The 12,203-nt window shown below is 53.1% G+C and overlaps 1 protein-coding gene across 1 annotated transcript in view; it reads left to right on the top strand.

Annotated features, from left to right (window-relative positions):
- The window catches only part of IGSF21 (immunoglobin superfamily member 21), a 51,970-nt gene that overhangs the window by 35,899 nt on the left and 3,868 nt on the right, over positions 1 to 12,203 (top strand). The window contains exons 3-6 of the mRNA XM_032097685.1: positions 2,738 to 2,859; positions 7,171 to 7,289; positions 8,940 to 9,055; positions 9,267 to 9,714. Of these exons, the coding sequence (XP_031953576.1) occupies positions 2,738 to 2,859; positions 7,171 to 7,289; positions 8,940 to 9,055; positions 9,267 to 9,714 (805 nt within the window). The remainder of the gene's footprint in view (positions 1 to 2,737; positions 2,860 to 7,170; positions 7,290 to 8,939; positions 9,056 to 9,266; positions 9,715 to 12,203) is intronic.

Here is a 12,203-nt window from a genome sequence, read left to right as displayed (position 1 = left end):
TTTATGGAGCTCTTTATTCCCAAGGCCTCGCTCCGGCTCCGGAGAGGCAGCAGAAAACAGGGATGTGCCTCCCAAAATTGCACAACTCTCCCATAAAATGTTGATTTGCTCATTCCCGAGGTTTTTGGGATGCTGGAAAAGGGCGGTGGGTGATCCCTTTGGGATGTGGGGCTCATTTTGGGACCAAACCAGCAAGGATCGCGCAAAGGAATCAGCTCCTCTGGATTTTGGGAAGGGGAATGTGGCGTTGGGGGCTCGGAGCAAGGTGGGATTGGTGGTCCAGGAGCCTCGGGATGGGAGGTTGGATTTCAGCTGGATGTGGATTCTCCAGGGAATGGGCAGGAAAAAGCAAAACCAGGAGTTTTCCAGGATAACGAGTTTTTCCCGGTGGCTGTGATTTTCCAGGGAATGGGCAGGAAAAAATCTAAATCCGGGGTTTTCCAGGATAACAACTTTTTCCTGGTGGCTGTGATTTTCCAGGGAATGGGCAGGAAAAAGCCTAAATCAGGAGTTTTCCAGGATAATGAGTTTTTCCAGGTTGCTGTGATTTTCCAGGGAATGGGCGAGGGAGGCAGGAAAAACTGAAATCCGGAGTTTTCCAGGACAATGAATTTTTCCCGGTGGCTCTGACGTGGACACCGCGGACGGCCCCAACACCAGGAGCGCTGCAGCTGCTCCAGGGAATTTTCCCTCTTTCCAGAACAATTGTCCGTTCGCTTGGAGAAAGGGCATCCATCGATCCAGCCCCGGGACACGGAGCCTGGGCCAGATCCCAATTCCGGCCCTTTCCAACCCCTCCCAAATCGCTCCCTTCATCCCGCATCCATCACTTCCCGATGGTTTTGGATCCTTTGGGCATCCCGGCAGGAGGCTCCGGGATTTTAATGGATTTCGGGAACAGCGAATGTTCGGGTCAGCATGGAGGGGAGGGCAGGAGCTGCCTCTGGAACAGCCGGGTTTTGTCGGGAATGGGATTTTCCTGGGGTTTACAAATAATGCAGGAAGCAGCCTCGGGCCTGGAATGTGTTCCTGCGCCCCTTTTCCCTTTTTTCTGACATTCCTGGATGTGGAGACATCCGTTGGGACCGGAACCGTGCGATGCTGCCCGATTAGCCTCCCTTTTTTGGTTCCCAGCAGGCAAAAGTTGGGCTGCAAATTCCTATCGAGCTCCTCTTCCCAAAAAAACCGCCCCCGGGGCATGGATAAAAGGTTGGAATTAGGGCTGATCCCAGGAGAAAAACAATTCCTGAGGGGCCTTTTCCTGGGAGCCGTCAGCTCCCTGTGATTCCCTCAGGGATGCGGCTCTTCCCCGGGCTCCGAATCCTAAGGGAATGTGAGGGGTCCCGATTCCGGAGGGTGATTCCAGAGGTGTTTTCCCACTCCTATGCTTGGATAGAGGGGGATTTGGGCCCACATCTGTCCAGATGTGCAGGGAAAATCCCGTGGGTGCAAATTCCCAACCCGTGGGCGCCAACTCCACCATTCCCAGTGCTTCCCACCCTAAAGGAATCCCTGAAATCCCTTTGGATACACAAAGAGCTTCTCCATCCCCGAGCGGCTCCCAGGTTTCTCCTCAAACCCAAAGAAAAGTCCGGAAAAATCCTCAGAAAATTCCCTGGAAAATTCCCCCGGTTCCTGAGGCCAGAGATTTACAACTCCCATCATTTTTCCCACTTTTCTTTATCCCACATCGGTGCCAGGGTGGAATTTCTTTCCCATAAAAGCCTCAGCCTGGGATAATAAACGGGAAGAGGTTTTTTAGTGATGGATTTTTTCCCTCCTTTTCGGCCGCTTTTTGCCATGAAAAAAGTGGGAAAATAGGAAATCGGGAATAACGGTGGAGTTTTGCCCAAGTGTTGGGTGGGGAAATGGGGTCTTGGCCCCAGGAAATGTTGGATTTGGGGATTAAATCCCAAAATCTGCCGCTGCTCCTGGTTTATTTTAAAAAATGGGAATTTTAACTCTGCTGGATCTGAGCTGGTTTTGCCCCCAAATTCCCATTTTCCTCCTTATTTTTCCACTAAAACTCCTCCTCAAAAGCAGGGAAGATAAATCCAGAGGTGCTGGGGGGCACAGAGAGCAAAAGTCCTAAAAGGAGACAGTTCCCATTTAAAAATGACAATTCCTGGCTGGAAAACGAAGCCGGCGATGGAATAATGGCATGGAAAACGTGGATTTTGATTTTCATCTCAGCAGGGGCATCAGAAATCCATAAATCCCAGCCTTAAAGGTCCTGGGATTCTATGGAGAAATATGAAAATCGTGATTTAATAGAAATGGAAATAAAATAGGAATAAAAATAAAATAGAATTAGAAATAAAATAGAAATAATATAGAAATAGAAATATAGAAATAGAAACAGAAACAGAAACAGAAATAGAAATAGAAATAGAAATAACCCCTAAAAATAAAAATTTTAAATATATATATAAAATTCTAATTTAAATATTTAAATGTGCTGCATCAAAATATTAAATTAATTGTATTTACAATATTCACTATAAATATATTAAAATTCAAATCGATTCAAATCTAAATAAATACGAACATACAAAAACGATGTTAAAGTGCAAATAAATATATTCATTTTACTATTAACACTAATACCTCAATCAATGTATTCAAATCCAAAGAAATTTATTCAAATTCTCCCCATAAAACCCCTTTGAAATATTCATCAATGGGCCCAAAATTGCCCAAATTCCCAAACTCGGGACACTGGGATTGTTTCCTGCAGGTCACTGACGGCGGCACCATCAAGCAGAAGATCTTCACCTTCGATGCCATGTTTTCCACCAACTTTTCCCAGATGGAAAACTACCGGAAGCGGGAAGACCTGGTTTACCAATCCACCGTGCGGTGAGTCCCTGTTTGCCATTTAATTCCAATTTTTAGGAATTTCTTCCCTCTTTTTGGTGCTGTTGAAGAGATTCCGGCAAAACCCGCCCCCCCATCCAAGGGGTGTTCCCATTTTCCTGCTGATCCTCAGGGAAAAAGCGGAAAAATGGGGATTTCTAGAGGTGGGAATGGGCAGAGAAATCCAAAGCTTGGGAAAATCAGGAAAAAAAGATCCATATTTATTTCTGAAACAGGCGCGGGAGCTTCTCCTTGCTTTTATTCCAAGTGGGAATCGCTTCCAGAAATTCCAGGTTTATTCCTGATCCCACACCTGCTCCATTCCCGCTGCTCTAAAACCAACGGTAGATCTTGGAAAAAAAGGTCAGGAGAAGCTTCATCCAAGGGGAAAAAACTGGGATGAAATATTCCTTCCTCCCGGCTTCTTCCCAGCCTCGTTTCATTGGGAAATGAGAATTTTCTAATTGGATTTTCCCAGCTCGTTTTTCCTGGTGGGAGGTAAGGAAAATTCCAGTTGTGGTGGGGGAAAACCGGGATTTCCTCCAGCCATGGGATGTTTTCCACCTGGAAATATCCAGGAATGGCTTGGAAAGGGCTGGGCCTGGCTCATCCCGTGGGATGAGTGGGTGGGAATTGGGAAATTCTTCCCAATCCTTTGGAATTTGAACATTTTTAGGGGATTTTTCTGTTTGGAGAAGGTTTTGGCAGCTCCAGGCAGGAATGTCCCATTCCCTGACTCCGCGGCCACCTTTCCGGCTTCCCCTTGGATTTGGCCGTCACTCGCCTCCAGCCAGGAACACCGGGAAAATCAGGGAATTAAACCGGATTAAAACATTCCCTGTGCCCACGGTGGGAATTCACGGGATGAGGAATCCAGTGTTCCCCGTGCACAGAGAGAGGGATTGGGAGAATCCCTGGAATGGGGGACAAGGAATCCAACATTCCCTGTGCATGGAGAGAGGGATTGGGAACATTCCTGGAGCAGGGAATGAGGAATCCAACATTCCTTGGTCATGGAATATTTCCCTGACCCGGCAAGGAAAAGCCGAGGATTTTTTGGGCTCCAACGGCTCCGTTTCCCTCCCTTTCCCCGCCCGTTGTAGAACGAACGGAATTTGGGAGCAGAAAATTCCCTCGCCCAAGCACCGGGCACTTGAAAGCCTCCGGAACAGCCGGGAAATCGGGAGATGTCGGTGGGAAAAGACTTCTCACGCCATCACCTTTTCTTCCAAGGAAAACAGGAACCAACCTGGGGACAAGGAGATCGTTCCCAGGCAGGGCCGGTTTTCCCAATCCTTGTCTTTTTTTGGGAAGTCCCTGCCTGATTTGGGCTCTCCGGAAGAGCTGGAGCAAGCCCGGGAAGGTTTTGGGGATGGGTGGGGCACTTGCCAACCCAAATTTTTCTTCCTGTTCATTCTCCCTTTGTTTTTCCATCTATTTATTCTTTTTTTGGGAATCTTTGCCATGGCTCGGGCACAGCCGGAGCCATCCCAAGGAGCGTTATCCCAGGAGGAGCCGTCCTTATCAGCGTTATCCCGATCCTTATCAGCATTAGCCCGGCCTTATCTGCATTATCCCGGTCCTTATCAGCTTTATCCTGAGTGGAGCCGGCCTTATCAGTGTTATCCTGGTCCTTATCAGCGTTATCCCGGGAGACACTGGATTGTCAACGTTTTCCCGGTTCCTTATCAGCGTTTTCCCAGTCCTAATCAGCGTTATCCCGAGTGGAACTGTCCCAGGGATCGTTATCCCGGGAGGAGCCGGCCCTATCAGCGTTTTCCCTCTCCTTATCAGCATTTTCCCAGTCCTTATCAGCGTTATCCCGGGAGGAGCCAGCATTTTCCCAGTCCTTATCAGCATTTCCCCGCTCCTTATCAGTGTTTTCCCGCTCCTTATCACCCCGGCCTAGGGGCTGCCGGAGCCGCCTCTTTCCATCCCGGTTTGGGGCCGTGAAGAGCAAAACCGGGAGAGATCCAATCCCTCCAATCCCGTTTTCTTTCCCCCCTTCCCTTGATTAAAATCCCACCCTCGTCCTGCAGTGTCGCTTTCTGAATTCCCAAATCCCTTTTTTCCCGCGTTCCCAACTTTGTGGGGCCGGTTATTCCCGGTCTCCCATCCTCGGGAATACCAAACCGATTTGCAACTCCAAACGGATCCTTCCGAAAGAGACGGAGCGGGATCAGAGCTGCTCCGAATCGGGAGATTCCCGATCCATGCGTGGATAATCGGAGGCTGGAACAGATGGTGGAGGCGCACTTGGAAGCTTGGAAAGGAGGGAATGCTCGCTTCCAGGGGGGCTCCTTGGAGCGGGAAGGCAGCCAGGGGCTGGGAGAAGGGAAAAGTGGAGCCGGAATCACCCCAGAAGGGAAATTTCCCCGGAGCGGGATCTTTAAACTGCTCCATGAGGGAATTTCTCCCATCCTCATGGGATGGATGAGGTGGAATGAGGCTGCCGGAGGGGAGGGATGGATCCCTTGACTGGAAAGCGGGAATGCTGCCGGGGGGAAGGTGGAAATCTGCTGGAAAGGCAGGATGAAGCTTCCGCATGGTGGGCTGGGATAACGGTCCCGACTGGAAAGGCGGGATGCTTCCAGCTGGAAAGGTGGGATAATGCTCCCGACTGGAAAGGCCGGATGTTTCCAGTTGGTGGGGTGGGATAACGGTCCCGACTGGAAAGGCGGGATGCTTCCAGCTGGAAAGGTGGGATAATGCTCCCGACTGGAAAGGCCGGATGTTTCCAGTTGGTGGGGTGGGATAACGGTCCCGACTGGAAAGGCGGGATGCTTCCAGCTGGAAAGGTGGGATGGGATGATGCTGCCTGGAAAGGCGGGATGCTTCCAGCTGGAAAGGTGGGATGACGTTTCCAGCCAGGGAGGTGGGAAGTCACAGACCGGAAAGGTGGGATGGGAGCAGCTGGAGAGGTGGGATGGGATGATGCTGCCTGGAAATGTGGGATGTTCCCAGCTGGAGAGGTGGGATGGGAGCATTCTGCCCGGAAAGGCAGGATGATCCCAGCTGGAAAAGCAGGATGGTGCTGCCAGCCGGGAAGGTGGGATGGTGCCAATGGCATGGTGGGATGGGATGGTGCCAGCTGGTGAGGCGGGATGGTGCTGCTGACTGGAAAAATGGGATGCTGCTGGCCAGAAAGGTGGGATTCTCTTCTCCAAAAAAGTGGGATTCTGGGGACCAGAAAAATGGGATTCCGGAGATCAGAGTTGTGGGATGCTGAGGATCAGAAAGGTGGGATTCTGAGGACCGGAAAAGTGGGACACTGAGGATGACAAAGGTGGGATGCTACGGAGCAAAAAAGTGGGATGCTGAGGACCAGAAAGGTGGGATTCTGGGGATCAGAATTGTGGGATGCCAGGGACCAAAAAAGTAGGATAGTGAGGATGAGAAAGGTGGGATTCCAGGGATCAGAAAGGTGGGATGTTGAGGAGCAAAAAAATGGGATGCTGAGGACCAACACGGTGGGATTGTCTGGTCCAAAAAAGTGGGATACTAAGGATCAGAAATGTGGGATTCCGAGGATCGGAAATGTGGGTTGTTGAGGACCAGAAAAGTGGGATTCTGGGGACCAAAAAGGTGGGATTCTGGGGATCAGAATTGTGGGATACCAGGAACCAAAAAAGTGGGATGCTGAGGATCAACATGGTGGGATTGTCTGGTCCAAAAAAGTGGGATACTGAGGATCAGAAATGTGGGTCGTTGAGGACCAGAAAACTGGGATTCTGGGGACTGGAAAAGTGGGATGCTGCTGACCAGGGAGCTGGGATGCTGCCCATGAGTGAAGTGACCTCTGTGCAGCCTCCCGAGCATTCCCAGCTCCAGCAGCTCCGATCCTTCGGCACAGCTCCTCCTCTCCCGTTTTCCCCACGTCTATCCAAAGCCTCCGGATAAAAGGCGGATTGACGAGCGCTCCGGGGTCACTTGGAATTTGGGTCACTTGGAATTTGGGATTTGGGTCACTTGGAATTCGGGATTTGCTGTTTTTCCCCCCCTTCCACGTTGCTGTGCTGGGGTGGCCTGGCAGGTCCGGTGCCGAGGTTTTCCGTCGGCGCTCCGTGGTCACGGATTTGTGCCTTTCCCTCCCATCCACGTCTCTTCCAATAACGCAATTCCTTCCCCTCGGAGGAGCTGTCAGTGCCAGTGAATTCCGGCTGCTAAAGCATTCCCGGCCTCTTCCTGCTGCCTTTGGAGTTATTAGGAGTTTATTGATCCCTGTGCAACGCTGCGGCATCCGGGTGCTGACCGCTGAATCCCACGGGAAAACGGGATGGGGATGGAGTGGTGAGTGCTGTCCCTCCTCCACAGCCTTCCCGAGGTCCGGATTTCGGACAACGGTCCCTATGAGTGCCACGTGGGGATCTACGACCGAGCCACGCGGGAGAAGGTGGTGCTGGCATCCGGGAATGTGTTCCTGAATGTGATGGGTGAGCGTCGGGATCGGGATCACGGGGAAAATGACTGCGGGGTCTCCGGGTGTGGGGACAGCAGGGATTGGGATCGTTCTGCCATCCTCGGGGATGGGGTGGGGACGGGGATGGGCGGGAGGACAAGGATGGGGATGGGGATGGGGATGGGGATGGGGATGGGGATGGGAGGGAGGACAAGGATGGGGGTGGGGATGGGATGGGGAATGGGGATGGGGATGGGAATGGGGATGGGAGGGAGGACAAGGATGGGGGTGGGGATGGGATGGGGAATGGGGATGGGGATGGGGATGGGGATGGGGAAGGGGAATGGGGATGGGATGGGGAATGGGGATGGGGATGGGCGAGAGGACAAGGATGGGGATGGGGATGGGGACGGGAATGGGGATGGGAATGGGGATGGGATGTGGATGGGCGGGAGGACAAGGATGGGGATGGGGATGGGGATGGGATGGGATGGGGATGGGGATGGGGATGGGAGGGAGGACAAGGATGGGGGTGGGGATGGGATGGGGATGAGGATGGGGATGGGGATGGGAATGGGGATGGGGAAGGGGAAGGGGAAGGGGATGGGGACGGGATGGGGATGAGGATGGGGATGGGATGGGAATGGGAATGGGAATAGGAATGGGGGTGGGGATGGGAATGGGAATGGGAACGGGGATAGGAATGGGAATGGGGATGGGAATAGGAATGGGATGGGGATGGGGATGGGGACGGGGAAGGGAATGGGGATGGGTGGGAGGACAAGGATGGGGATGGGAACGGGATGGGGATGGGGGTGGGAATGGGGATGGGAATGGGAGCGGGAACGGGGATAGGAATGGGAATGGGGATGGGAATAGGAATGGGATGGGGATGGGGATGGGGATGGGGACGGGGAAGGGGACGGGGAAGGGGATGGGGATGGGTGGGAGGACAAGGATGGGGATGGGAATGGGATGGGGGTGGGAATGGGGATGGAAATGGGAATGGGGATAGGAATGGGAATGGCAACGGGGATAGGAATGGGAATGGGGATGGGAATAGGAATGGGATGGGGATGGGGACGGGGATGGGGACAAAGACGGGGACGGGCATGAGGGTGAGGATGGTGTGGGGAGGGGCATGAGGATGCCCATGGGGATGGGAACAGATATGAAGATGGGGATGGGACAAGGATAGGGATAGGGATAGGGATAGGAATAGGGATAGGGATAGGGATAGGGATTGGAAGGAGAATGGGGAATGGGATGAACATGGGGTGTAGGACGGCCATGGGAGTGGGTGCTGGGATTGGAATGGGAATGGGGATGGAAATGGGGACAGGAATGGGAATGGAAAAGGGAATGGAGATGAAAATGAGGACAGGGATGGGGAGAGGGAGGAGGATGCCCATGGGGATGGGGATGAGGATGGGGATGAAGTTGGGGATGGGACAAGGATGGGGGTGAGGAGAGGACAAGGAGAGGGACAGGGATTAGGATGGGGAATGGATTGGAAATGGGGATGGGAATGGCAGCAAAGATGGGCACGGGAATGGGGACAAGGATGAGAATGGGGATGAGGGAGAGGATGGGGAGGTCGGTGAGGATGAGGATGAGGATGAGGATGAGGATGGGACGGGGGTGTTGAGGACTCCATGCTGACCTCCTGCCTCTGCCCCGGCAGCTCCCCCGACGTCCATCTCGGTGCTGGCTGCCGACACCCCGGCACCCTTCAGCCGCTACCAGGCGCAGAACTTCACCCTGGTGTGCGTGGTGTCCGGCGGGAAGCCCGCGCCGCTGGTGAGCTCCGGGCGGGATCATCCCTCCCACGGACACGTGGAATAACCAAACACCCGTCCTCCATAAAATCCACCAGATCCATGTGCTGTTCCACAAGGCAAAGCCCGCTCCCCAATTCCCATCTTTCCATGGAGACTGCGGGAAGGAGTTCCATCCATAGGGCCGCCGGGGACGTCCCCGCCACGCTCACTGTCCCTTTTATCCCCTCCAGGTGTACTTCAAGCGGGACGGGGAGCCCATCGAGGCCACCCCGCTACCAGAGCCGCCGGTCGGCGCCGGGAGCTGGGCCCCCCGCAACCTCCTGCACCGCGACCTGGACGACACCAAGGTGCCGAAATCCCTGGCAGCCAACGGCGAGCTGGGAATGGGAAACCCCTTCCCCACGGCGGATCCGCCGCGGGGGCTGGCGGCCGAGCGGGATTCCGTGACGGAAAGCATTCCCGAGACGGTGGTGAGCCGGGAATTCCCGCGCTGGGTGCACATGGCCGAGCCCATCTATTACTTCCGGCACACGCACGCGCCCGTCAGCGACGGCACCGTCGAGGCCCGGGCCACCCTCACGTGGACCCTGAACCCCCAGATCGACAACGAGGCCCTGTTCAGCTGCGAGGTCAAGCACCCGGCGCTCTCCATGCCCATGCAGTCCGAGGTCACGCTCGGTAAGCCAAGGGATTTGGGCCTTTTCCTGCGTTTTCGGCACGTTTGTCATTTTTTGGGAATATTTTTCCATTTTTTTCTTCGCTTTCTCCTTCTCATTTTTAGTTTTGGTCTCCATTTTTTGGCTTTTCGCCCCCACTTTTTGGGTTTCTTTTCCATTTTTTGGCCTTCTTTTCCATTTTTTGGCCTTTTCCCCCCATTTTTTGGCTTTTTCCCTCCATTTGTTCGCTTGGTTTTTCATTTGTTTTCCTTTTTTCCTTTTCATTTTTTGGCTTTTCGTTCCATTTTTTTTGCCTTCTTTCCCTTTTTTGCTTTTTCTCTTTTTTTTAGCTTCTTTGAGAATTTGTTTTCCTTTATCCTTTCATTTTTTGGCTTTTTTTCCCCGTTTTTTCCCCAGGTTTTTCCCATTTTTTCCCATTTGTTCGAATTTTTTGCCCTTTTTTCTCATTTTTTTGCCCTTTTTTCGCATTTTTTTCCCTTTTTTCCCTTTTTTTTGCTTTTTCCCCATTTTTGGCTTTTTTTTTTTTTTTGGCTTTTTTTTCCCATTTTTTATGGCCTTTTCCCCAATTCCTTTTTTTTTTGCTTTTAATTACACTTTTATTTTTTGCTTTCCTCACACTCATTTTTCTCTCCTTTTGTCCTTTTCTTTTGGGGGTTCACGTGGGGATCACATGGGGCTGCATCGGGATAGAGGTGGTGACGCCAAGGCTCCACAAAAGTTGGGATGAGAGGAGGGAATTTTGGGCATCCATCAGGCAGGAGAAGGGATTTTCCCGGTGTTTATGCCCCCCCCTCCCAGCCACGGGTGATGTTTAGGGTGGGGTTTGTGGGATAAAAAGGGATTTTTGGGGAATCTGTGTCGGGATGAGCAGGAAGGGGGTGTTGGCCATGAGGAGTGCCACCTCCACCCGTCCCAGTCCCAGGAGATCCAAGGACATCCCATGACCCTTGTTGGCCATCACAAAGCTCATCCCAGTGGGAATTGCCAGGCAGGGAATTCCCAGGTTGGCTCCTGCCTGTGAGGCTGGCGAGGCCCCAGCTGTGAGAGGGGGATGGGATTGAAGCCAGGGAATTTGGCTCCCCACATTCCCAGGCCTCTGGAAGAGCAGAAGCTCCTCAGGTGACCATGGGATCCAGGGAATCGGGTCTTTCTCCACCTGGGGCTCCCCTGCCCTCTCCTGGCTCCCATTGGAAGAGGCAGAGCTCTCCACGGGGGTTTTCCAGCCTCAGGACATTCCTCTGGAAAGGCTCTCCCAGCCTCGAGCCAGGTGGAGCAGCCTGAGCTTTGCTCCTGGCCAAGTGGAGCACTTGGCTCCTCATCATCTCCTGGAGAGCTTCTCCTCCTTGGCTTCCCGATGTCTCCTCATTAAATCATCCAAAACCTACGGAAATCCTGCATTTTCCCACCTTCTGGAGCTCGGCGGGTTTAGATCTGAGGCTGAGACCTCGTGGTTTTGCTGCTCTTGCCCAGGAGGTCCAAGACCTGGATTGGCAAAGCTCAGCCCATGTTGTCCCCTGTCCCCAAATCCAGGGTTCTCCTTGTCCCTGGAGGTGCCTCTGCAGCTCCACTCCCATTTTTTGGGCGCCATCCCAGCAGATCCTCATATATCCATAGTATAAACACACACACTATAAATGAATATAAAATATACATTCCCAAGATAAGATATTCCCAAGAAAAGTTGCATTAAACCCAACACCAGCCCCTTCCCTTGCTCCCCAAAGCTGCCTTTTGGTCTCGTGGTGGGATCATCTTCAGCCCATCCCGCCCAGTCCTGCTCCAGAGGGCCAGATCCCAGGCCCATGGATAGAGCAATCCATGACGGGGCTGTGGGGTGTCCAGGAAGAGCATCCCGGGCAGGGATGGCCATTCCAAGGGCAAGTGTCCACCACTACAGCTCTCCAGTGGCTCCTTGTCTCTCTGTGTTGTGCCGGGGTCATGTCCGGGTTCATTTTGTCCCATCCATGGCAAAGCTTGGATGGACAAAGGGTGACAAACCCAAAGCACAACCTCCCTCCTGCCCATTGCCCCTTCTCCTCCCATGAAAGTCCAGGCAGCTCCGGGATGTCCCATCCCACTCCTGGCCCAGCGGGGACATCCACAGAAGCCCAGGTGGAAGCAGGAGCAGACCCTGCCTGGTGTCCGTCCGTCAGAGCAGATGAGCATCCCGAGTCTGGCACGGGAAAAGGGATTCCCTGGTTTTTCCCTGCTCTCCTCGGGATTTTGTGCCAGCCAGGCTTTGGGGTTGTCTCCAGTGCGAATGGCACCTGGGTGGGACTCACCAAGGTCACATTTTTTGGGAATGCTTCTCTGACGTGTCCATCTCCGTGGCTTCAAACCAGCCTGATCCTTCTTGGCCATTTTTTTCCAGCAGAGAAGGGCTTGGTTGGGAAATAACTCCTTCCCATCAATCCATCCCATCCCAGCCATCCATCAGCCTCACACTTCTCCCGTTCTCCCGCCCCGGGGGGTCCTTCCCTCCCCGTCCAT

Source organism: Corvus moneduloides, unplaced genomic scaffold (assembly GCF_009650955.1).
Source record: "Corvus moneduloides isolate bCorMon1 unplaced genomic scaffold, bCorMon1.pri scaffold_102_arrow_ctg1, whole genome shotgun sequence".
NCBI lineage: Eukaryota > Metazoa > Chordata > Aves > Passeriformes > Corvidae > Corvus > Corvus moneduloides.
Note: the sequence above shows the minus strand (reverse complement) of the source record. Positions and strands in the feature narration are given on the sequence as shown.